This window comes from Rhipicephalus sanguineus, unplaced genomic scaffold, assembly GCF_013339695.2.
Source record: "Rhipicephalus sanguineus isolate Rsan-2018 unplaced genomic scaffold, BIME_Rsan_1.4 Seq1217, whole genome shotgun sequence".
NCBI lineage: Eukaryota > Metazoa > Arthropoda > Arachnida > Ixodida > Ixodidae > Rhipicephalus > Rhipicephalus sanguineus.
The window spans coordinates 4,948-27,590 of NW_023614505.1; the positions used below are offsets into that span (position 1 = coordinate 4,948).

The 22,643-nt window shown below is 44.8% G+C and overlaps 3 protein-coding genes and 1 long non-coding RNA gene across 5 annotated transcripts; 1 reads left to right on the plus strand and 3 right to left on the minus strand.

Annotated features, from left to right (window-relative positions):
* Window positions 1-6,859: 6,859 nt before the first annotated feature.
* Window positions 6,860-8,515, minus strand: LOC119376473 (bromodomain-containing protein 8-like). Of its 2 annotated transcripts, XM_037646287.2 has the most exons (5): window positions 8,470-8,515; window positions 7,994-8,087; window positions 7,786-7,855; window positions 7,654-7,703; window positions 6,860-7,531 (listed from the first exon to the last, which is right to left on the minus strand). In XM_037646287.2, exons 1-5 carry the CDS (start codon window positions 8,483-8,485, stop codon window positions 7,357-7,359), a joined length of 405 nt encoding a protein of 134 aa, XP_037502215.1. In that variant the 5' UTR covers window positions 8,486-8,515; the 3' UTR covers window positions 6,860-7,356. The 2 variants fall into 2 exon arrangements, with proteins under 2 accessions (XP_037502215.1, XP_037502214.1); XM_037646286.2 differs by lacking the exon at window positions 8,470-8,515 and having other exon boundaries at window positions 6,861-7,531; window positions 7,994-8,291.
* Window positions 8,516-11,898: 3,383 nt separating this feature from the next.
* On the minus strand, window positions 11,899-13,318 carry LOC119376474 (uncharacterized). Its single transcript, XR_005180576.2, has 3 exons — window positions 12,760-13,318; window positions 12,414-12,534; window positions 11,899-11,982 (listed from the first exon to the last, which is right to left on the minus strand). It is a non-coding gene; the product is annotated as an uncharacterized LOC119376474 (long non-coding RNA).
* A 511-nt stretch (window positions 13,319-13,829) lies between these two features.
* LOC119376475 (uncharacterized) lies at window positions 13,830-15,899 on the minus strand. The gene is made up of 5 exons (XM_037646288.2): window positions 15,600-15,899; window positions 14,783-14,880; window positions 14,433-14,697; window positions 14,168-14,352; window positions 13,830-13,973 (listed from the first exon to the last, which is right to left on the minus strand). The coding sequence occupies exons 1-5, from the start codon at window positions 15,796-15,798 to the stop codon at window positions 13,830-13,832; spliced, it is 891 nt and encodes a 296-aa protein (XP_037502216.1). The 5' UTR covers window positions 15,799-15,899.
* A 462-nt stretch (window positions 15,900-16,361) lies between these two features.
* LOC119376472 (uncharacterized) lies at window positions 16,362-21,847 on the plus strand. The gene is made up of 10 exons (XM_037646285.2): window positions 16,362-16,543; window positions 16,807-16,914; window positions 17,141-17,200; window positions 17,369-17,431; window positions 17,596-17,658; window positions 17,825-17,887; window positions 18,054-18,116; window positions 18,283-18,345; window positions 18,512-18,574; window positions 19,841-21,847. The coding sequence occupies exons 1-10, from the start codon at window positions 16,427-16,429 to the stop codon at window positions 21,845-21,847; spliced, it is 2,670 nt and encodes an 889-aa protein (XP_037502213.1). The 5' UTR covers window positions 16,362-16,426.
* Window positions 21,848-22,643: the final 796 nt, after the last annotated feature.

Sequence of the window (22,643 nt, forward strand, 5' to 3'; positions counted from 1 at the left end):
AGGCCAAAGGGTGTTATAATGGCCGCCTTCGGAATGTCTGCGGGTTCGACTGGGATTTGGTGATAGACTTTGACCAGGTCGATCTTGCTAAAAATGGTGCAGCCATGCAGTGCTGAAGTGAAATCCTGGATATGGGGAATCCGGTACTGATCCGTAACAGTGGCCTTGTTAAGAGCACGGTAACCACCGCATGGGCGCCAATCACCAGTCTTTTTAGGCACCATGTGGAGTGGTGAGGCGCAAGGACTGGAGAAGGGACGAATAAAACCAAGATCAAGCATGTGCTCAAACTCTTTTTTGGCAACAGCGAGACGATCTGGTGCGAGGCGACTAGTCCAGGCAAATACGGAAGGGCCCTTCATGATGATGTGATGTGTCACGCTGTGGGCGGCCGAGGACTGAAAGGAGGGTGGTTGGAAGACATCCGAAATCTCGGCAATGATGCTTGACCAAGGGTCAGGAACGGTTGTGTGTGCCTGAAGAAGCCTGAGTGGTGAAGCGCGACAGGAAACGGCACGTATGGCTAAGCTTGTCTTAGAGTCCAGGATACGGCTATGCCGTACGTCGATGACGAGCTTGCAGTGCCATAGGAAGTCGGCTCCAATTATTGGTTGGCGCACGTCCGCAATGACAAAGAGCCAGCGAAAAGTACGTCTGAGGCCAATGTCAAGAGTCACCAACTTTTGGCCGTAAGTCTGGATAGTCGATCCGTTGACCGCGGTGAGAGGAGGGGAGTCAGGAGGATGGCGTCTTTCAGCCACATAGGAGGAAAGACTCAAGATTTCAGCGCCAGTATCGACGAGGTAGCGGACCTTGGTGCGACGGTCGGTAACATGGAAGAGGCGACTGTGGCTGGCACCGGGAACAGCGGTCGTTTCCCACGTACGAACAAGGCTGGCGACAGTTGTTTGCACGCAACCCTTAACGGCGGTGGTACCAGCAAAGGCCATCAGGACTAGCAGAACGGCAGCCAGAGTGATTAGGGCTGGGGCGGCGAGTTCGTGATGAACGCGGCTGGTTTGTGTGGAAGGCGGCAACTTGAGCTGTTAGTTGTTCTACCTTTCGGGTGAGCTCCTCATTAGCCGCGAGGAGACATGCATAACTGTCACTACTAGCTGTTCTGTTGGGCAAAGGGTCTTGAGGGTGACGAAGCGTGGCCACGGAAGGAAAACCAACATCCATAATCTTGTCAGCCAACTGAGCCTGAGATTCCAGTGTGGATGCTGAAGACGCTGTCAGAATCATGCGGACCTGTGTTGGAAGGCGCTGCAGAAAAATTTCCCGAAGAAGGGCAGTGTTCGGAGACGCAGCAAGATCGGGCACCAAGGTTTGCAACGACGCAGTAGGTCAGTAGGTTTACAATCGCTGAGCTCCTCTAATGTAAGGAGTTGCTGCAGTCAATATTGTTCGCTGTCAGTAGTGCGCCTGATGAGGGTCTCCTTAAGATGATCATAAGGATGATCCACTGGAGGAGAGAGTAAACATTGCAAACGACCGCAGCAGTATGAGGTGGAAGCGCTCCGATGACATGGTCATACATGGTCAACTGTGAGGTGAGCAGATGACGATGGAACAATGACTCCATGAAGATGAACCAAAGTTTCGAGACCGACGACCAGAACTCTGGAACCTTGAGAGCGGAAACCTCGGGCTCGCAGGGCTGCGGCGATGATAACGGTACCTGCTGAGAGGTCATGAATGTCGGCTTCGGGAAAGGCTGCGGTGCTCAAGTTCCTGGCAGCTGCAGGCCAAGCAAAGCGGCTGAGGCGAGCGCAAATCAGGAAGAGAGAGCGATCAGGCAAATCCGGGTCACCAATTTGTGGAAACAGGAAGACAGATGTCGATGCTGTGAGACCACAAATTATGTATTTCGTCTGAAACTATTTAGAGACGCGCATAAGAAAATGCATGACCATCTCGTGCTGGTTGCTTCATCATCGTTGTCTCCGGCTTCTTGTAGCTCGCGCTAGTGCACTACAATATGTTCTAAAATCTTGCATAAGTGAGAAGTCAATGATATCGGTCTATAATTCAATAGAGACTGCTTCTTACCAGATTTGTAGAGAGGGAGCACTTTTGCTATCTTTCATGAGAAGGGAACAGTGACAGAAGATAAAGATTTATTGAATATGACTGACAGATATCTGGATGACCATAGGGAGTAGCGAACTAAGAATGCATTGTGGATCCCGTCCAGGCCAGTGCATTTTTTTATATCCAATTTTAAGATAAGGTTGAGAATGCCTTCATTCATTATTTCAATATCACTGATTGGTTCAGAACGAACTATGCCTGTCAGAGAAGGAATGGAGTTGTTGTCAGGAACAAACACAGACTGGAAATAGTTATCAAACGCATTCGATATTGCTGGAAGGTCACTAATAACGTCATTATCAATTCTGAAAGAAGGTGAGGCATCGGTAGGCAAAATCAAATACTAAAATTTGCGTGGATTCGTCAACATGTCCGGCAACTAAACGCGAAAAAAGAAATCTTGGACTGTTTTCATCTTGGAGTTAAGTTCACTCTTTGCCCTCTGAAATCTGTCTAGGTCAGCGGGATCGTTAGTTCTGTCCCCGAGCCACGGGGTAAGAAACTGTGGCGGTTGCTATGGTGATGGCAGCTGCTTGGCTATTTTTAGCACAAGAACAGCGCAGCAGGGGTTTCTTGTTAACAGACGTCTTACTGCCAGTTTCGACAACTTCGCTGTTAAAAATGAAACCTTAATCTTAATTTTCTCCTATATTAATAAACCTGTTACGGTGAAATTAAAAGCATCACAGTTCTAAGAGCACAATTTATCAACCTGTGATGATGTGTGTGAGCGGAGTGGTGATTTTAGGTAGAAGAAAGTGACGATGATGATGACACGCTGCACCTGCGGTACGTGGCAGGATGCAGGAGACTCGACCAATGAGTGCCATCCACGGTGGTTTGGAAGAGAACGGAGGAGCAGGGCAGACGTAGCCGGGAGAAGACGGTGCCCAGGGTGCAGGATTAGCGGCCTGCCGAGTTCCTGGCTGAAGGTCACTGCAGGCTCCCACCTGGCACCACGTCAAACTTCTTCCCGGTGCCTGGCGTTTTGGGATCGCCGCAAGGAGGTGCGATCCAAACACCCCTGCCTCTCCACGGCGACGACGGAGCATGGGCTGGCGAACGCCGAAAGGGCGTCTGGCCAATGACCTCCACCGGGTCCGACGTCTACTGCCGTGTCTATGGTCTTCGCTCGTTTCTGCAGTGCTCGCTCGTCATATGCCATCACCACCCACACGTGAGCCTGCCCGAACAGCATCCATGACTTTTCCTGCCCAACGGTGAACTCTTTATTTGAAAACGTGTTGCCCTTTATTATGCACATGTTATTTTGCTTTGTTTGCTTTTGTGCTATATTTATTGTGCTTGTGCTCTGTAAATATATAGTGTTCGTCTTGTTCGTAAACAAACGGCCTCGTTTCTTTCTATGACTGTTACGTCATCGCTTTCTTGCACTAAAGCGAACAAGCGTCTTAGATTCGCGACGCAATCTAAACCGATTCAGTTTCACTTTATTGTCCCTTTGAAGTGTGTGCCACAAAACTGCACATGAAATGGAGCACCTCGTGACATCAACATCAACTTGGTTTAAGTGTAAGCTAAAACCACCTACATCGCGAATGTGTGTTGGCTGCCATGCCCCTTGCGTGCGCTCCCCCACAGTTAATGCAGTTCTCACGTGCATGCAATGCTTCGCGTGGAGAGTGTATCACCGTTTTGTGTGCTCATGTGGCAAGCGGTGTTTACAAAAAAATAATAATAAAAACATGTTGGGTCCTGCATCTCTCTGTGCTCTCTGAAACTGCAACTGGGCGCTACAAAAACGTCTCCAAATAACTGCTGGGCACTCAACCGAACAAGATTTCCCGCCATTATGAGTGGGTTGTTAGCTACTTATCGTAACAGAATAAAACAATGAATCAGTTTAGATTGATAAATTGTACTCAGAGAACTCTAATGTCGTTAATCTAGCTATCATAGGTTTATTCATATAGGAGAAAATGAAGTTAAAAGTTTCATTTTTAAATTTCACGCCGAAATCTCCGCACGTGACGTCACGGATTTCAAAGTGTACTTATCGTATTTTGGCGCCATTGGCCCAACGAAATTTCCTCAAACTTGGTATGTTAAGTCTATGGCCCCCTCAGAGGACAATGTACAGTAGACTCTCATTAAATGGAACCTGAAGGAACCAGAAAATATGTTCCATTTAACATGAGTTTCGTTTACTGAGAGATGAATAAGAGTACAGAATACGAGTACGAAACCAATCTTGTCAGAAGCACTTGTTCCGTTTAAGCAGCAGTTCCGTTTAAAAAATTTCTGTTTACAGAGAGTCTACTGTACTGCATTTTTACCGATTAGGAACTACGTAGGCCCTAGTAGGGGCCGTCAAAACATGTGACATCATGGCGATTAGTGCGGAAACTTCAAGGTGGCGTCGCCACCCACATTTTCTTTTTGTGAGTTCTCTCGCTTACTAAGCTTCTTCTCGCAGCAAGTGTGGTGTTTTTGGTATCGTGAAAAAGTAGTTCACTAATATGAGAAAAATCGTTTTGCTCTTTGGTGTCCCTTTAAAGCTATTATCTGTTCTAGTAAACACGGACAAAACCGAGGGAAGACAGGATGCGCACAGTGTTTACTAGTGCAGTTAGTAGGCTTTAAAATGAATGTGAATCAACTAGCCCGAGTTGGTGCTCTACCTTCAGAAAAAAACAAGACGTAAAAATTCAGCAGATCCCACGCTTTGTGGGAATCGGTTTCATGAGAAGCAGTCAGCGAATACTTCTATGCTGTATTTTATGGTTTTGAGCCAAGCATTACGAGGTGGATCGACGTGTTTTTGTAAGTGTATTCATTTTTAAGTTTAGTAGCTGTGTGCGCATTGTGGGATTACCAGGCACGTCGAGAACACTGGCGTTTAAAGGGTAATTTATGGTTCGACGTAGTGTCAGCCTTCACGTTAGAGTACCTACGCCAGTATTATCGAAACTAAGTGCACTTTATGGTGCAATCATGTGGATATCATACGTAACTTTCGTTAATGTATTCCTCCAGGGTCGAGCAATGCTTCAATATAGCTTGCTGAATCATAGAAATACAAATGTAATGTTTATCAGACTGCTATCAAAGCGGAGCCAACACTGGAACCACAGACGTTAATCTGATATGACGCCTGTATTGTAGGAGTACATATGTAGTGTTTATTGCTTCCTTATGAAATAAGACAGCCAGCACCACAAGCACAATTGGTGTTGCACCGACATTACGCCTGCACAGGCTGTTTTTCGAAACCAGTTTATAGACCTGCCGTGGCTCTGTGGGAGAATACCTGATTGCCACACAGAATGCTTGGGTTCAACTCCTGCTGGGATCCTAATTTTTATTCTTTGCATTTGTCGGGTCAACGCTGCCGATGTCAGTTTTTCTTAAAGCTCTCGCATTTAAATTACCAATGTCTCTTCTCGCCGTTCCTGGGTGGATATAAACTGTCAATCCACTGTGGCGCATACCCGAACTCCGTGGCCCGTGGTAAATGGGTATGTGCCACACCTGGCTGGAGTAAAGGGTTTGACGATGTACGCGACAGGATTTTCACTTTATTCATGTCATGACCCAACAGTCATATTCATCAAATCCTCTTACCCTCCCATGCCACTTTTGGTCTACACAAAGTTAAGCAGGCGATCATGAGAGCACACAGACGTAGGCGGCTAGATTAGATTAGGTCAGTCAGTCAGTCAGTCAGTCAGACAGACAGACAGATAGATACATAAAAACGCTCAAAGTCCCAAAGGTTCTCTGAGAAATGCTTCACATTTAAAATTTTTGTGTGAGTACTCCTTCAAAAGCATTGCACGAAAATCACCAATGACAACAATCTGTACACAACCCGAAAGCCAAGAAGAAATTTAAAAAGAAAGAAAACCTCTATTACTGTCTGTTAACCCATGGTGGAAGGACTGTCAAATGGGAGAGGCTGACGCACTAACATGCTTTGAAGGTCTTATACCTTAGAGGCATGTAGTATCGAAAACAGCAAATGGCTAATTCATGAGCATTTACAATGAAGCTTTAATCTGCCACATAGTAAGCTAAGAGGCAAACAAACTTCTAGCTGCTAAACAAATATTTGGGCAAATAAGTACTTGGCAAAGTATAAGGCAAAAAGAATCAGTTTTATCAAATTATACATAAAAAAAAGCCTTCAGCTGAAGTTTAGCATTAGTGTCACTCGATACTTCTCGCAATGTCTGATCATTCAGGAATGCCTCCACAACAGCAACGTACAAGTTACTCCGACCAGGCTAGTGCGTTGCAATGTACTAACAAGGCAGCATAGCAAATAATTTCTTTCAAACACTACAGACAACCGGCACTTATCTGCCAAGCATAACACAAACACATCTTCATTTCAACTGTAATAGTTTTCGCCACACAATGCCTTCAAACAATGCTTTGAGAGCTTGAAAGCACGAATTAAGAAATGATTGATAGCAACAGCAGCAGTGAAAAGTAGGCAGCAATAAGCTTGAGAAACCAATATGTGACAGTACCGATTAATGGCAAGTATATTTACTCCCTTATGCAAGAAACCATATTTTAAATAGAGAATATGGTTTCTTACACCCTTCAGTAAAAACCATAATAGAGTGGGGATATGCGGGCGACAAAAAACAAGAAAAAAAAAAAGCAGACACCACCACACGCGCGCATACACAATATAAATTCAACCGTGTTCAAACCACTACCGATGATCGCGATGCGGCACAGGGCAGCCCCACTCGCGAACAAAGTCTACGAGGGACAAAGTAACACACGAGGAGAGCGCTAACTCGTCCGCGTGTGTTACTTTGTCCCTCGACCATGACCTACAAACTAGCCCAAGTCGCCACTCTTCTGCTTCTTGGATAACAGCGCACAAAAGAACGTAAAAAGGAACCACGACAAACGCCAACTCGCAAGCTCAACTCAGTGCTTTTACCGTCGTTTTTCTTTCTTTTTTTTACGTTATTTTTGTCCGCGTTCTTCGTGCACTGTTCCGCAAGATGAAACCTTGAGAAACACGCTCGATTAATAGTTTTGCTGAACAAAATTACTACCAATACACCAGACACGCACGAACGCGTTGAACAATGAATGTGGATAACGCGAAACAACGTTCAATAAATACTATGCATATACTCACTCTCGCAGGACGTTGTCTAATTAACCAAACGCTAATTAAACAGATCACAACATTATAGCACATTACTGGTGCCAAGAGCAGCGAAGAAGTTACGGGTAGTGCGCTGTATGTTCCTCTACAAACGCGCGTTCCAACTACGCGCCATAATTTGACATGTCTGAAACTCGCTGAGAGAACGAAAGTACGTACTTATGTCGCTGCTGTTCGTCTTGGATAAGCTTCTTTAGCTCATCAATGCGCTCTAGGGTCAGCTTTCGTACGATTAGGGCACCGGGGGTGTCGAGTTCGCCGCGATCTCCTCGCTTGCGCCTGCAACAAAACGGTGCTATCAACCGCGGTTCAAACCTTCAAACCCACGTGGAGTTTCGGGGGGGGGGGGGGTCGAAAAGAGGAGAAGAGAGGGCAAGGGGAGCGCGCGTCTCATGACTTACTTGGGAGACTCCACTTTCTCCAAAAGATCGGCATACTGCAGAGCACAATTCTGAAAAGTAATGACACTCTAATTATACAATCCGGAAATCTGGACCACTAACATTAAACAGCACTGTTCATATTCGGCCTACCTTCTGGGAAAACCAATCGTTCGGTCGGTTAGACTCGCCGAAAGGCCGTATCGCTCTGCTTACGGACACCCTGAAATTTAACGCACGATGTTCGTTATTGCGCGCGCCGAGCACACCATCACAAAACGACACATGGCGTTAGAGCCAGACTTTCTGACGCTTGCCGCACGTGCAAAACGACGCGCAGAATGCTAGGCCAGTCACTTACCAATTCTGGTCTCCGCTTCTTAACACCGATGACGCCAAACACAGTCGTTCGCGCGTAGACCATATATCTGTAGCAGTTTGTTTCAGGCGATACTCTGAAAGATCGAGCAACGCAGAGCATGGTTCATCACCCGGCATTTCAGTTTTCATCGCCGCTGTGAGTACGAGATCCACTAGGCCGACACAGTTCTTATATCAAGCAGCCCTGACAAAGAAAGCCGCGTCTAAGCTGAACTGCGACCCCTCATCAATCGCATTCTGGGAGCATCTAATGAGCAAGCGTCACAACTCTACAGGGAGCCACAGGCGTCTGATACGACACTCGGCATTTAACACTTCACTCTCGTAAAAACAACAAGAAAGCTAATGTTTATTTTTTTTAGGTTTTAGTCTAGTGGAAAATACTTTTAACGTGCAAAAACACCGGCAATATCTTTATGAAAACAATGTAGAAACTTTGCAAGAGAAATTTCCTACTTGATGACGACGCCATCTTGTACTGTTATTGAGAGTTGCGTGCTGTTCCTGTACCACGACTACAGTAAACTTTGTAGTGGCAAAAGCGAGGAGCTTCTCGTGAGGCTCAAAAAGCTGCCGCCGCCGGTGGCGCTGCAGTAGCTACCGCGAGGTGCTGCTGCGGGGAAACGAGTATTGCGTGGTACAACGCCGCAAACTTTTCTTTTTTCTACTGATGCATCGCTTGTGAAAACCATTTAGTTGCCGGGTGACAGTTTCAGCACTGCCGAAGGCTTTTTATTTTGTTCTTCTTAGCAAAGTGAACTACAGGAGTAATTTACCGGTCAGTTGTGGTGGTTGGTTGCAAAACTTTATTGAGGTCCTGCAAGGCGCGCGTCAGCGTGGTTCACTTTAAAACTTGAAAACAATATATTCAGATAATTTTTGCCCGTTACTTGCGCAAAAGAAACCATGTACAAATCACGCACTTTATTTATGAAGGAAATAGTACTTATGAAAGAACATGCTGTTGCGAATAGCCACAAAGTGTGTGATGATTTGACAAATCAAATAACTTTAACGCAATAGCGTTAAAGAGTTCGTTTCGCAGAAATTCCGATGTCAGCGGCGGCGACTTTGGCCGCGTGAGCAAAAATTCGAGGCAGATGAAAATAAAGAAAAGAGCCAGAGGGCGTTCGCGCTTTGGCTTTCCTTGCGGCACAGTTTAGGTCTCTTTAGCGTGCGTTTCATTTTTTTCATTCAGGTTCTGAGCAATGTCTTCATAAGTGTCTCTACTCATTGCACCTGCACAAAGCATACAATGCAAAGTCTATTACTTGAAAAATATTTCTTGCTTCAAGAAGGGAATTTTCCCGTACTTCTCAGTACCATTAAAATAGCAGCTTGCCACAATGTCAATCTGCTGATCTAAGGTGAAGCTCATCACTTTCTCATGAAAAATACCAAAAGGCTCCTTTCTTGTGCGTGTCGTGGCAAACACCAGGACATCCAGGTTTGGTGTGATAAGCTTCGTCCACAGCCTTGGAACATATGGTGAGTGGGCCAGGGCCTGCTGATCACCTGGTACGAGAGAATTCACTTCGTCGTTTTCGAAGGCCCTCGCGTTCGGCTCGAAATTTTGGTCTTCGACCAAGCTCGCTTCCTGCTCATCGCGGCGAGACGACCGTACTTTCTCGGCCGATTCAGACGAGGGAACACCGCGACGGTTTCTCTACGGCTTCACAAGTACTTTTGAAAGGTATGCAGGTAGGTCGGGTAAGAGCGTTGGCACCGCACCTGCTGCAAGAGCACGCCCGCCCGGGGGATTCGCACTTCGTTACCGCTGATAACATGTACGTAATCGCGAATAACAAAATGGGCAGCAAAGTGCTTTTCGCGCACCGCAGATGTCTCGGCTAGAGGTTTGTCCTTCCGTTTGAGGTTGCGCTCCCAATCCTTCCGGCGGTCTTCCTAGCTATTTTGGCACCGAAAACAACGAAATGTTTCGTCCGTACTTCTACGCGATGGTCAGTTCGTTGTATCCCGTAAGTTCTACTTGGCCCGGCGATGCTACCCTCCGCATCGTGGCAATCTATGCAGAGCTCAAGCGGTTCAGCTGCAAACGAACACTTACCCTAATCCACTGTTATATCACCGAATATACCCCGAGATCTATAACACCAGCATATGTAAGGTCTGCCAGACAGACACAGCTACGCTCAAGCATATGCTCTGGGAATGCGAGGCTAAAGCCAAACGTATTAATCCCGATGCTCTCTCGGCGAGGTGGGAAGCCGCTCTGCGCAGCTCCAAGCTCGCCGACCAACTCTGGGCAGTCCAGCAGGCCCGTGAAGCGGCGGAGAGGCAAGGCCTTCACGTCCCGACATGGGAGACCTGAGCCCGGGTCGTTAATCTGCCGGACAAACAATAAAGTTCTTTCATCCATCCATTCTACGCGATGGCCAGGGTAGCCTGTACGGCAATCCGGAGTGAAGCAATGCGTGTCCGGCTTTCTCTACTTATCCAATAGTATAAAGGGAGCCTCATTGACTCCGAGTGCACAAAATATGATTAAAAAAAAAGAATCACCGCAACGCAAATATGCACTACAGCGTCCACTCGCGGGTCGAGCTACGCCAAGCAGACCTTTGCACGTGTTGCGTCTCGTTTTCTCCTCGGGCTAGCGACAGCAGCGCCACACGCGGACAGCAGCTTTTTTGATCACAGCGGCTCCCTCGGGTGCCCGCTTCGCTCTTGCCACTACTCTAGGTCACTATACCAGTGTTCTGTGACTATACCACTACCAACCTTCTAGAACACTCGGCCTATTCGATTTACCATTGTACCACGACCTCCTCAGGTAGAGTGACCTAGAATAGGGGGAGTGTCCAAAGCGCCGGCTCCCGCGTGGGCCTTTTGCCGTGAACTCCCGCGCCGCGCCGCTGCTGCGCCGGACCCGTGGGCTTTTCGCTCTCGGGAAGCGCGCGGAAAGCCAGGGGCGTCTGCTACGCGCTGTAGTTTTCTGCGCCGCGGTTCCACACAGGGCACTTGAAGTCTACTTAACTTTTATAATGCGGTGCAGAATGGAGCTTATTCATCTCTAAGCGTTGTGTTAGTGCTGGGGCAACAACAGGATGCAAAAAATCATGTGTCAAGCGGCATCAGCGTGGTCTAGTTCCGGTCACAAAGTTCGAGAACGTTGGTGCGTGTGTAAAAACGCGCAAAACGGACACGCACAAGCAAAGAACGAAAAAAAAACCGTATTCGCACGAGTAATCGGGCAATAGCATCACGCATGCACAAATTAAGGGTAATAAAAAAACGTAAATTGCACGCGCAGTCAGCTGAAATACTTGCCCCAGTCAAAAAAAAGTTTTTCAAACCAATTGGAAATTTCCAATTGGATCTAACTGGAACCAATTGGAAAATTTCAACTGGATCCAATTGGAACCAATTGGAAATTTCCAATTGGATCCAATTGTGTTTTGGGACACCCATTGGAAAAATCCAATGGGTCTAATTGGTTGCCCCCATCGTTCCGAATGGGCCTGACCAACCTAACCAATTGGTAACAGTTAAAATGCAAATGGTTTAACCAATTAGACCAATTGGGGAACCCAGTTCACCCCTTTGGAAAAACCCTCTGCTCCACTTGGACTACCCAGTTGTGTTCAATGGGTCTAGCCTACTTAATCAATTGGTAGCACAAACAAAATCCAAATGGTCTGACCAATTACACCAGTTGGTGAACCCAGTTCACCCATTTGGAAAAACCCTCTGCTCATTGGAATACCCAGTTGTGTTTAATGGGTCTAGCCCACTTAGCCAATTGGTAGCACAAACAAAATCCAAATTGTTTCACCATTAGGTTAAGTGGTCATGCCCATTTATCTCATTAGAAATAACCTGTGGAGTGTACTAAAGCTATCCAAAGCAGTATGAACACGGAAGTAAGTTTAAATAAAATGTATTTTAACATGCTACAGAGTTCTTCGTAGCGGCATCCTCCAGTGACCTTCTTATGCCATTTCAGTCCTGTAAAAAGAGATAATGCATCATGGAAATTGAAAATCTCACAGTAGAGCATCCACTATAAGCAGTATTATGGCAGTCACTGCCAGCAGAGATAAGCATGCTATCTACAAGCAATGCATTCATTTAGAAGCATGCATTATCAGGTCACCTACATTGAGATGCAGCTCAATAATATAATCTGCAAGGCAATTATGCGCGAGGTTCATAATCTCTGTCATCAACAAAAACATCACAACAGTACATTCAGAGACGGCAGCAAAATTGAGATTTCCGGTATCTACGTGTGTTTCATTTCTGCTGTCGCCGCATTGCCTACTATGCACTGATGAGCCTAGGTTGCACTTCAATAATAGCTTGGCCATAAAACCAACATGAAAGCCTGGTAAACACTCTAAACATGTACAAAATATTGATAAAATGAATCGACGCACTTTTTGGCCAGTTTTTCTATGTCAGCCAACTTCTCTACTACAAAATGGTTAAGCCGCTTGAGGCTGTTTTGTAGTATTTCAGCTGGTAGACCAAGCCGCAGCAGCCTCTCCTTGTAGCATTCTGTCACCATAAAAACAAAAAAATGGAGTCAAAATTAGAGCAAGTCCTCCAACCAGTCACACTAATATTATGCAGAGCCAATGGAGGACAAACACGAGTCTAGTAAGGTAGTCATCCTGAGCTGATCAGAATACTTTTATTTATGAAAAAAAAAGAGCTTTAGCAATAATTGCCTTAAATTTTATGGAATAGAATTGTGCCTAACTTAACGCTGCGTTCACTTACCACGCATCACTGACACCTTCCACGGTGTTAGGGGCTCCTTTATGGGGCGATCTGGGAACCTAGGGGAGCGCTTGCCTGTAAATATAGAAATTGGTAAATTAGATAGACAGAAAATGCCACAAAAGCCAGTTGTATCCCAACTGAAAGGGTCCTGGAGCAATCTTGGTAGCCATGTTAATACATTTGCTTTGGAGGGGAACCAAGTTTACGTTCTCTGCATAATTTATAAAAGCATTTTGAGGAGTTCGAGCCTATTGATCATATTGATCAGTGACACCCAAACATACACTTTTTCCTGCCTACCTTACATGAGAGGTTTTGTGATGTCGTTACGACGAGCAATCTCATTATCCTTGCACATACGGCAATTCACAATAGCACTTTGGTCCCTAACTATTAGGTTGTCATTTGGAAAAATAAAACATGAGCGAAAAGGACAGGTGAACTATTGGGCCCATGTGCTCATCTGTTAGTGCTGAGTCTGTGTCAGCTCTACTTAAGTGCAAAAGGAACAGCTGGCTTGCATTATGGATGCACAGACACAGCCTGTTGATTTTGCAGACGTCATGGGTTTTAGGAAAGGCATAAGACAATGAGAGAGTGACAGCTGCCCCTCCAGCATGAAAATCTAAGAATTACACACAGCATCCTAAAATGAGACAAATTTGGTCCCTGTAAATACTGTGGCTTTTATGCACAGCATATGCATGCAGGGAGTATCCACACACTAGAATGCCAAAACATAGCACCCAAACTAAATCAAGACAGTCACTGCAACAGTAATGGCAAAAACACCACATAATAAACAAGGCGTTTGCAAGATATTTTGTAGTGCACACAAACTGACTGGAAGTAGACATTGCATCATCGAATGGTGTGCAATCAAGAGGGTGCAGCTTTAGCACACGTGGAACATAAAGAGAAAGGCCATTCAATGAAAAGATAGACGCTAATTGTTACTTGTATATGCATATTCTCATTTTTTTTCGCAAGAAAGCCTTGAATGAGAGGGATCTTCGACCCCATGCCTAATGCATTCTCGAGTTCCACAGAGATTTTCAGGAACTTTTCTAAGGTAGCCTACCTTGTAGCAAACGCCCCTTCAAGTCTGCTGGGGCCACTAGAAGCTCTTTGACAAACAGACTGTCCTTCGGCTGCAGCTGTATGCGCTGCCATGCGCCAGTTGGGATCTTTAATCCCTGGCCTATATCCACCTGCATAGCCACAAAATACACACACATAGCCTGCACACACTGTACAAAAATATCTCTGCTGTGACAAAAATTATTTCGTAACAGATAATTATCAGCAGTCTAAAAAATTATGTAGTCACAACTGTAGAATAAAGCTTACCGAGCTTACGCACTGGCAAGTAAAGCTACATGCCCCATATTCTTCAAAATCTTACCATGTCGTCAGGACCACGGGATTCAGGTGTGCTTTGTTGTGTTATAGCTGCGGGGCTACAGAAGGCACGTGCAGCAGCCGCTCCATTCTTCTCTTCGGGTCCCTGCGCCGGTGGTGGTGTTGATGGTGGCACCACTACAGTAGGCTGTACCATGGAGTGGGCGACTGTGCCGTTAGCACTTTCAACTGGAACATCAGAATTACAGACATAAGCAGGCACTTCTCAACTACAGCACTGTAATTATGAAAACGAAAATAATGCTTACTGAACCGTTCCATTTGCATTATTACTTTTTCCTGCAGCTTTTCGTTGAGTTTTCTTAATTTTTTAATTTCTTCTTCCTTTCTGTCAACCACATCCTTCATACGCTCAAGCTCCTGTGCGGCCGAGCAATTCCCATCACAATTGTGGCGAGTTTTTGCCACATCCATTTGACGCTTTTTTCTGTCCAAAAGCTTGAGCAAGTTGTCGTTTGGCTCTTTTCGTTTTTTGCCCTTCCTTTTGTTCTCTTCTTGTTCTTTCTCTTGTGGCTTAAGTGAAAGAGGAAAAGAAAATAGTATCTTAAAAGCAGATAAAGAAGCAAATTTGCACCTTGGAATAGCGTGTCATACATACCTCCTCATCACAGTTCCATTCCTGTTCCTCTCCAGGCATCATACGCCTAAATTTCAATCTTCCCTTTTTCACCTTTTTTTGCACTTCTGCTTCAGATGCTGAAATTGGTCCATACAAGGCAATGAATACTTTTAAGTTCCCTTTAATTCAAGCAACAGTACTACACCAACAGCACGTTGTTATGAAATTGGTATAATATTTAAATTCTCTAAAGAACCATCATCGGTCATTTTGAAATGCGCGCAGAGGCAGAGAATAGAGTTAACCTTTTAGGAAAACATTCATAATTGATGCAGCGCTAAAGCCAACGACGAGAGGAACACAAAGTGCACTGGACGAGTGCGCGTCCTGTGCACTTTGTGTTCCTCTTGTCTTTAGCGCTGTATCAATAATGAAAGCATTCCAACTAAACCAACTATCATTTTTACTGCAGTATTAGGAAAACATGACTAGTCAACATTCATTCCGCACGAGTTTTAGCACGCCCGGCTGACATTAATATTGCACTGTAGTCACGTAACGTGCACCTAGACGGAAAGAGGTCGAACGTATGAACGTGTGCACGCTCGAGGCCAAGAAGGCTTTATTTATTGCGCAGCGTCTGCCAGTGACCGACCATCCGACTGCCGGCCCACCCGCCGGCAAGCACGCTGACCGACTATGCGTTAAAGCACTTGCGTAACAGCTAGTCGCACCACGTGCTCCAAGTGTCGTCAGATACAAGCATCCCAGGCAACGCCGATCATAGAAGTTCATTTGCATAGGCCTACCACAGCACACAAACTTTTATGAACGCAATGGAAGTAACGAAGCTTACCTCCTAAGTGAAGAATCTCGGCTGGGAAATAGTCTGAACTGCCGTCTTTGAACACCCAGTTCACCCAGTGCGTCGCCGCCTTGATGCGTTTTTCATCAATGTCCTGATGGTCCCATTTGTCAAAATCTCGAATATCTGTGGTGTCGACGAGGGCGCATCGCTTATCCTCAAGATACCTCACGTAAGCGTGGGAGAACATTCCGAAATGGCGATCGAATAACTGCAGCTGCACATATGCCAGCACAGCTAGCGCCTTCCACTTGAACAAAAGCAGACCAGACCAGACAAAATTTTTTCTTCCTCCATGTCTCCATGCTTGCACAAAACAATGTTGGCGATGGCGATCTGACTGATCTGACCGATCAGGCATACCTTTGGCACGGCCAGGTCTTTTTTATGTAGCGGCCGTGCCTTTGGTATCGGGTCGCCTGCGCTCATTGTGCGGCGTAGCCTGAACAATATTTTAAAAAATATAAAAAAATTTAAAACTGAACATCTAACACAACGGCGTTACGGTATCCATAATGATCGACATGGCACCATTGCACCAATATCAATGCAACAACAGATTATGTTCACAAATAATTAAAATTGATATGTTAAAATACAATCTGCGTTACTTTACACATATATTTACCACTGGTAATACAAAAGGTGACAATATTTTTGCAATCACGTTTAAGCCGCTAAGTTTGACGGAACGAGATAGCATTGCTGGCACCTGTGGTTACTTGTTTAGTCTGTGTGGACCGTTTTGACCGATCGTGTGCGCGTGTGCGTTCGAGGCCTCTTCGATTTGTTGCGCACTAAGTCTCGAACGAGTGACCATGAATCGTTCTAAGCTGTGGAAAAAACGAGGCCGCTACAAGAAATTCTTGCACCCTGGTGCAAAATTCGAAGTGCCGAAGTCGACAGTCAGCAGACACCGGCTCGCGAATGCAGCGGTAAGTAAAAGCCATCAACCATGCACCCAGTGCGTACGTGCCACATATGTTTTAGAGTAGCGTACGCAAAGCTTTGCGTTAGCGTTTGCCGCCACTGCGCAGGCGTCGTGCGCCATCCTCTTGCAGGCCCCCGTTAAAGTGTCGGAAATAGCGGGCGACCGCAACGAACGCTAACTTAGCCTACGTACGCTATTCTAAAACTCTCCAACGACGCGTACTGGCTGTCAATCCACACCTTCACACTTTTCATTTTGCACAAATAGGTATCTTCAGTTGCCGAAAATCAGACAGGCACGTCCTGGGGCGACGGGGAAACCACAAGCTCTACTGCGATTCCCCTGCAAACTGATGCATTGCCTCTGAACGAAAATGTACGTATGCGCTCAGCGCGAATTTTTTTTTCCTTTCATTTAGATGTGTTGGACGTAACCTACCTAACTTTGGGTAATAGTAATTTGTTCGTTCAAGATTAACACTTACCCTCCCCCCCTACTTGTGATGTGCGTACCACCTGCTCAAGATGTTTAAAATATTTTCGTCCCCTGTCAGCGCCTGCAGCTCATGGGTTTGAACCTCACAACTCGAAATCTCTTGCAGATTACACAGCCAGATGAAGATTTGGCTGGTGACTCGAGTGAGGCATCCCATGACAGCCTGGTAAGCAGCATTCCACGCACACCTAAAGTGGCAGTAATTAGAACTTTTGAACAAATGGATAAAGTGCACGATAGATTTGTCATAGTGGTAAGAGGCAGTGCTTAATGATTGCAGCCTGCCATGAAGAAGCACGTGTGTTCGAAGCTGATCTTTCACGATATCTTGCAGAATGCACAAGAACCAGATGAGGATGCGCCTAGCGACTCGAGTGAGGCATCCCATGACAGCCTGGTAAGCAGCATTTATGCACACCTAAATGGCAGTAATTAGAACTTTTGAACAAATGGATAGAGTGCACGTAGATTTGTCATAGTGGTAAGAGGCAGTGCTTATGATTGTGGCCTACCATGAAGAAGCACGTGTGTTCGAAGCTGATCTTTCACGATATCTTGCAGAATGCACAAGAACCAGATGAGGATGCGCCTAGCGACTCGAGTGAGGCATCCCATGACAGCCTGGTAAGCAGCATTTATGCACACCTAAATGGCAGTAATTAGAACTTTTGAACAAATGGATAAAGTGCACGATAGATTTGTCATAGTGGTAAGAGGCAGTGCTTAATGATTGCAGCCTGCCATGAAGAAGCACGTGTGTTCGAAGCTGATCTTTCACGATATCTTGCAGAATGCACAAGAACCAGATGAGGATGCGCCTAGCGACTCGAGTGAGGCATCCCATGACAGCCTGGTAAGCAGCATTTATGCACACCTAAATGGCAGTAATTAGAACTTTTGAACAAATGGATAGAGTGCACGATAGATTTGTCATAGTGGTAAGAGGCAGTGCTTAATGATTGTGGCCTACCATGAAGAAGCACGTGTGTTCGAAGCTGATCTTTCACGATATCTTGCAGAATGCACAAGAACCAGATGAGGATGCGCCTAGCGACTCGAGTGAGGCATCCCATGACAGCCTGGTAAGCAGCATTTATGCACACCTAAATGGCAGTAATTAGAACTTTTGAACAAATGGATAAAGTGCACGATAGATTTGTCATAGTGGTAAGAGGCAATGCTTAATGATTGCGGCCTACCATGAAGAAGCACGTGTGTTCGAAGCTGATCTTTCACGATATCTTGCAGAATGCACAAGAACCAGATGAGGATGCGCCTAGCGACTCGAGTGAGGCATCCCATGACAGCCTGGTAAGCAGCATTTATGCACACCTAAATGGCAGTAATTAGAACTTTTGAACAGATGGATGGAGTGCACGATAGATTTGTCATAGTGGTAAGAGGCAGTGCTTAATGATTGCAGCCTGCCATGAAGAAGCACGTGTGTTCGAAGCTGAGCTTTCACGATATCTTGCAGAATGCACAAGAACCAGATGAGGATGCGCCTAGCGACTCGAGTGAGGCATCCCATGAAAGCCTGGTAAGCGGCATTCATGCCCATTCTTGCCAGACATTCGTCTGCTTCAAATTTGTTTATTTCTAGTTCACCAGATGCACTCACATTCTGCCATTTGGAACGTGTTCTTGCTTAGCATAAAGTGCATCAATTAAGCTTGAAGCTGTGTAATGCACTAGGGATGTGCGATTATTCGAAAATTTCAAAAAAAAAAATCGAATAACTTATATTTGATTTGGTACTTAAATTGAATAGCGCATGTTTGAGTTGCCGACTGTTTTTGAAATACTTTTCAAATAATTAGCACCAACAGGAAAACCCGAGAAGAACAACACATAGGGAGGGTGAAGGATCATTTTTCTTTTTTTAATTGGTGAACTGCCCTGATGCATGCAGGTCAAGCTTTTACAGGACTATCAAAGCTTTAGTCATCAGGACTTTTCCCCTTGAACTCCGGTGTCCCCGAAGCGAATGTGTCCTCTATCAACTATCATTGTCATAAGATTCATGATGTTCATTCATAAAACATTGTTTAACTTTTAGGTCCTAGTGTTATTTAAAAGCTGGTGGCAAAGTACTACCTCGAATACTGAAGTAACTGCTCTATTCATCCTACAGTTGAAAAATACCTCTTGACTCTAATCGCTACTGTATACGAGTGTGCCTCAGTTTACGTAACCGTGGTACATTTCTCTGTTAAATGTAATTGTAATGTTACTTTGTTAAAGTTAGTGAATATTTATTTCGAATAGAAAAAAAGTTGTAGAATTCTAGGCCTCTCTTGAAAATGGTTGCCTTGCTATTCAAAAACTATTCGAGTAGTATTTCAGTATGATCACTATTCAATTCAGTTCTAAATTTCGCTATTTGCACCACCATATAATCACCCTTTAATGGTATTCTTTTATAGAAACGTACAAGAGCTTTTACCATACTTTGCCACTATTGGATTTTAGCTGATTCATCTATATCAAATTTAATCAGGGCAATATTGTCATATAATAAAACAACCGTTCTATTGCATGATGGAGGTAGGTCTTTTTATTTGGGTTACTGCAGCAGAAATATTGGCATAAATGAAAAGTGTGTAATATATAATTGAGAGGTGGGTGACCTGATGTTCAAGCATACTTTTTAATGGTACAGAAGACATTGGATGGATTAAAAATTTGTGTCCATTGCTTTCATCTATCCTGCACCTCTTCTGCCATTAACATATGCGTGCTGTATAAATTGTGCTGGTAAAACTGAGGATTATAGGACTAATTCATAAGTAAACATTTTTTACAGGGTGAAGAGCAACCAGGGAGGAGACCCCATATGTCCCAGCCAAATGACAATTTCACTGACTTATTTCGGGAAATTGTAACAGAGAAAGTGGTTGTGTCAAGGGGGGACATTCTCTTAATGGTGATGAAATATGCTCTGAAAACAAACTTGTCTTTAACAGCGCTTTCAAATCTCACTAAAACGATTAATTTAATGTTTGAACGACCGATTTTGCCTCACTCGCAGTACATGTTTGGGAAGCTATGTAGTACTGTTGGGACGAAAATGACGTTTCATTTTTTTTGTCCGAAGTGTTATGTGCACGCAGGTCACTCACAGACAAACACATCTCTACAGTGTCCAAAGTGTGGCCACGTCATGGAGGTCTCCGCCATGGCAGATGCGCCATTTTTTGTTCTCCTAGACATACCATCACAGGTGCAAAAGCTTGTCAAAAACTGCGATTTACTTGACCTCACAAAACCGCTTAGATGCCGCAACACCTTGTCTGATATAACAGATGGACAGTTGTACCGCGACTTTGTAACCTCCACAGTTGGTTTTGGCAACAGGATCAGTTTTGTTTTAAATACTGATGGAGCACCTCTTTTTAAGTCTAGCGGGACTGCCATTTGGCCTGTGCAGCTTCTCATAAATGAGATTCCACCAGAGCAGCGCATGAACAAACTTGTCCTAGCAGCACTCTGGTTTGGAAAAGAGAAGCCAGATATGGGATTATTTCAAGGTCCTTTTGTAGATGCATTGAACAAGCTTGGAGAATATGGATTCTTGCTTGAGCATGAAGGAAAAGAAAAGGTATTTAAAGCCTTTTGTATCTGCTGTGCTGTAGACACAGTTGCTAGAGCACCCATGCAGGGTGTGATGCAATTCAATGGTTATTATGGGTGCAACTGGTGTCTACAGCGAGGAGATAGAGTTGCAGGAGCTACGAAATATCCTGTGCAACAAAATGAGCCCATTGAGCGCACCGAAGAACAAATGCTCCATGATATGGAAACGGCAGTAAAGGATGGAGCTCCTGTCCATGGCGTGAAAACTGTGTCACCCCTGATAAATTTGCAACAGTTCAATATAGTGTCGGGATTCGTTCCAGACTATATGCACTGCGTCCTGCTGGGCCTAGGGCGCCAGTTCCTGGAATTATGGCTGGAAGGCACTGGACGGGAATTTTACATAGGCCGCCACCTAAGAATTATTGATGAACGGTTGCTCTCATTAACACCTCCAAGAGAAGTGAAGCGAATGCCCAGATCATTGAAAGAGAGGAAGTGGTGGAAAGCCAAGGAATTGGAAAACTGGATCCTTTTTTACAGCCTTCCTGTGCTTGAAGGGATCTTGGAGAGAAAGTATTTGCAGCACTGGGCATGCCTTGTAGAAAGCTTGCATCTCCTCCTTGAGGAGCACTTGTTCACCTGTGACCTGGCCATTGCAGAAAAATATTTGCTTGAATTTCACATCAAAACAGAGGTTCTTTATGGGAAGGAGTCCATGACGTACAACATGCACCAGGTCACCCACTTAGCCAAAAGTGTGCACCAATGGGGGCCGCTATGGTCTCATTCAGCATTTCCGTTTGAATCCGGAAATGGTTCACTGAAGTCAACTGTGAAAGCAACAAACGGAATTCCGCATCAAATCTGTCGCTCACTGCAAATGCAGAGTGCAGTGTATGAGCTAACAAAACTGTCTGAGGCACCTCAAATTCTGGCATACTGTTCTTCCTTCGATAAAACTGTAACCCAGAAAGCAGTTTCAGTGTGTGGAAATATTAATTTTTTTGGTAGAGGAGCTCTGTATTCACGAAGTGACACATCGGTGCAAAACCATGACAAGCTCTCTGACCATGTTCAGCAGTTTTCTCGCGTGCTAAAAAAAAAGACTGTCCTCACCAACAGAAAGTATGCAGAAACAAAAGGACTAATAGCTCTTGTGTTCAGCTTACAAGTGGTGCATATGCTGTCATTGAACATATATTATGTGACAACAACTCTCAAGCATATGCTGTAGTCCGTCGGCTAAAGTGCTCTCCTCTCAGGTACATGTCGACAACCATGAAACATCTTTCAAAAGTGGTTGGGCATTCATCAAGAATGGAGCTTATTGAATTGACAGATGTCTGCAAAGTCTGTGTGCTTATTCAGCTTGATGATACTTATATATCTCCTGTCCCGAGCTCTTTCACACTGTAGTTTTATAGTGTCAGCGATTGAAAATTTTGGTGAAAGTCCATTTGGTCAGGATATACAGTACACATGGATTGAAATGTGCAAATTTAGGGCTAAGTATAATGCGCATGCTTTTTTTCCAGCTTCTACAGTTCATGTCATATCGGCGTAATTTTGACTCGAATGCTTACATCAGGGTAACCTTGCTTTTAGCGTCCTGATTTTCAACAACTTGATGTGGTTGTCACAAGGAATTGCACGTAGCAGTCGTTATACTACAAAAAAGTGATGTCGTGTTTTAATATACTGTACATTTGTTCCTGGAAATAACACATCGAGTTGGCACTTTGAGTAGTGCTTTTGCTGTCTGTTTCGGTACTCTGTCTCTTGACATTGGCCGCAAAGCTATAAAGTGCCCGTTTCTTTAGAGAGACAAAAGTGTTTCCTACCCTGTAATGGCAGACATTTGTATAACAGTGTTTCAATCCGTGAAATATTTTGTAGTGTTGTTCGGACATTTGATACAAACGTTGTATGTTGCTTCGTGTTGCCAGACTGAATATGCGTCTGACTATACTCCGATGTATCTGGCTTAATGTGCAAATTCTCTTGTATGTATACGTGCACTTAAATTTAGA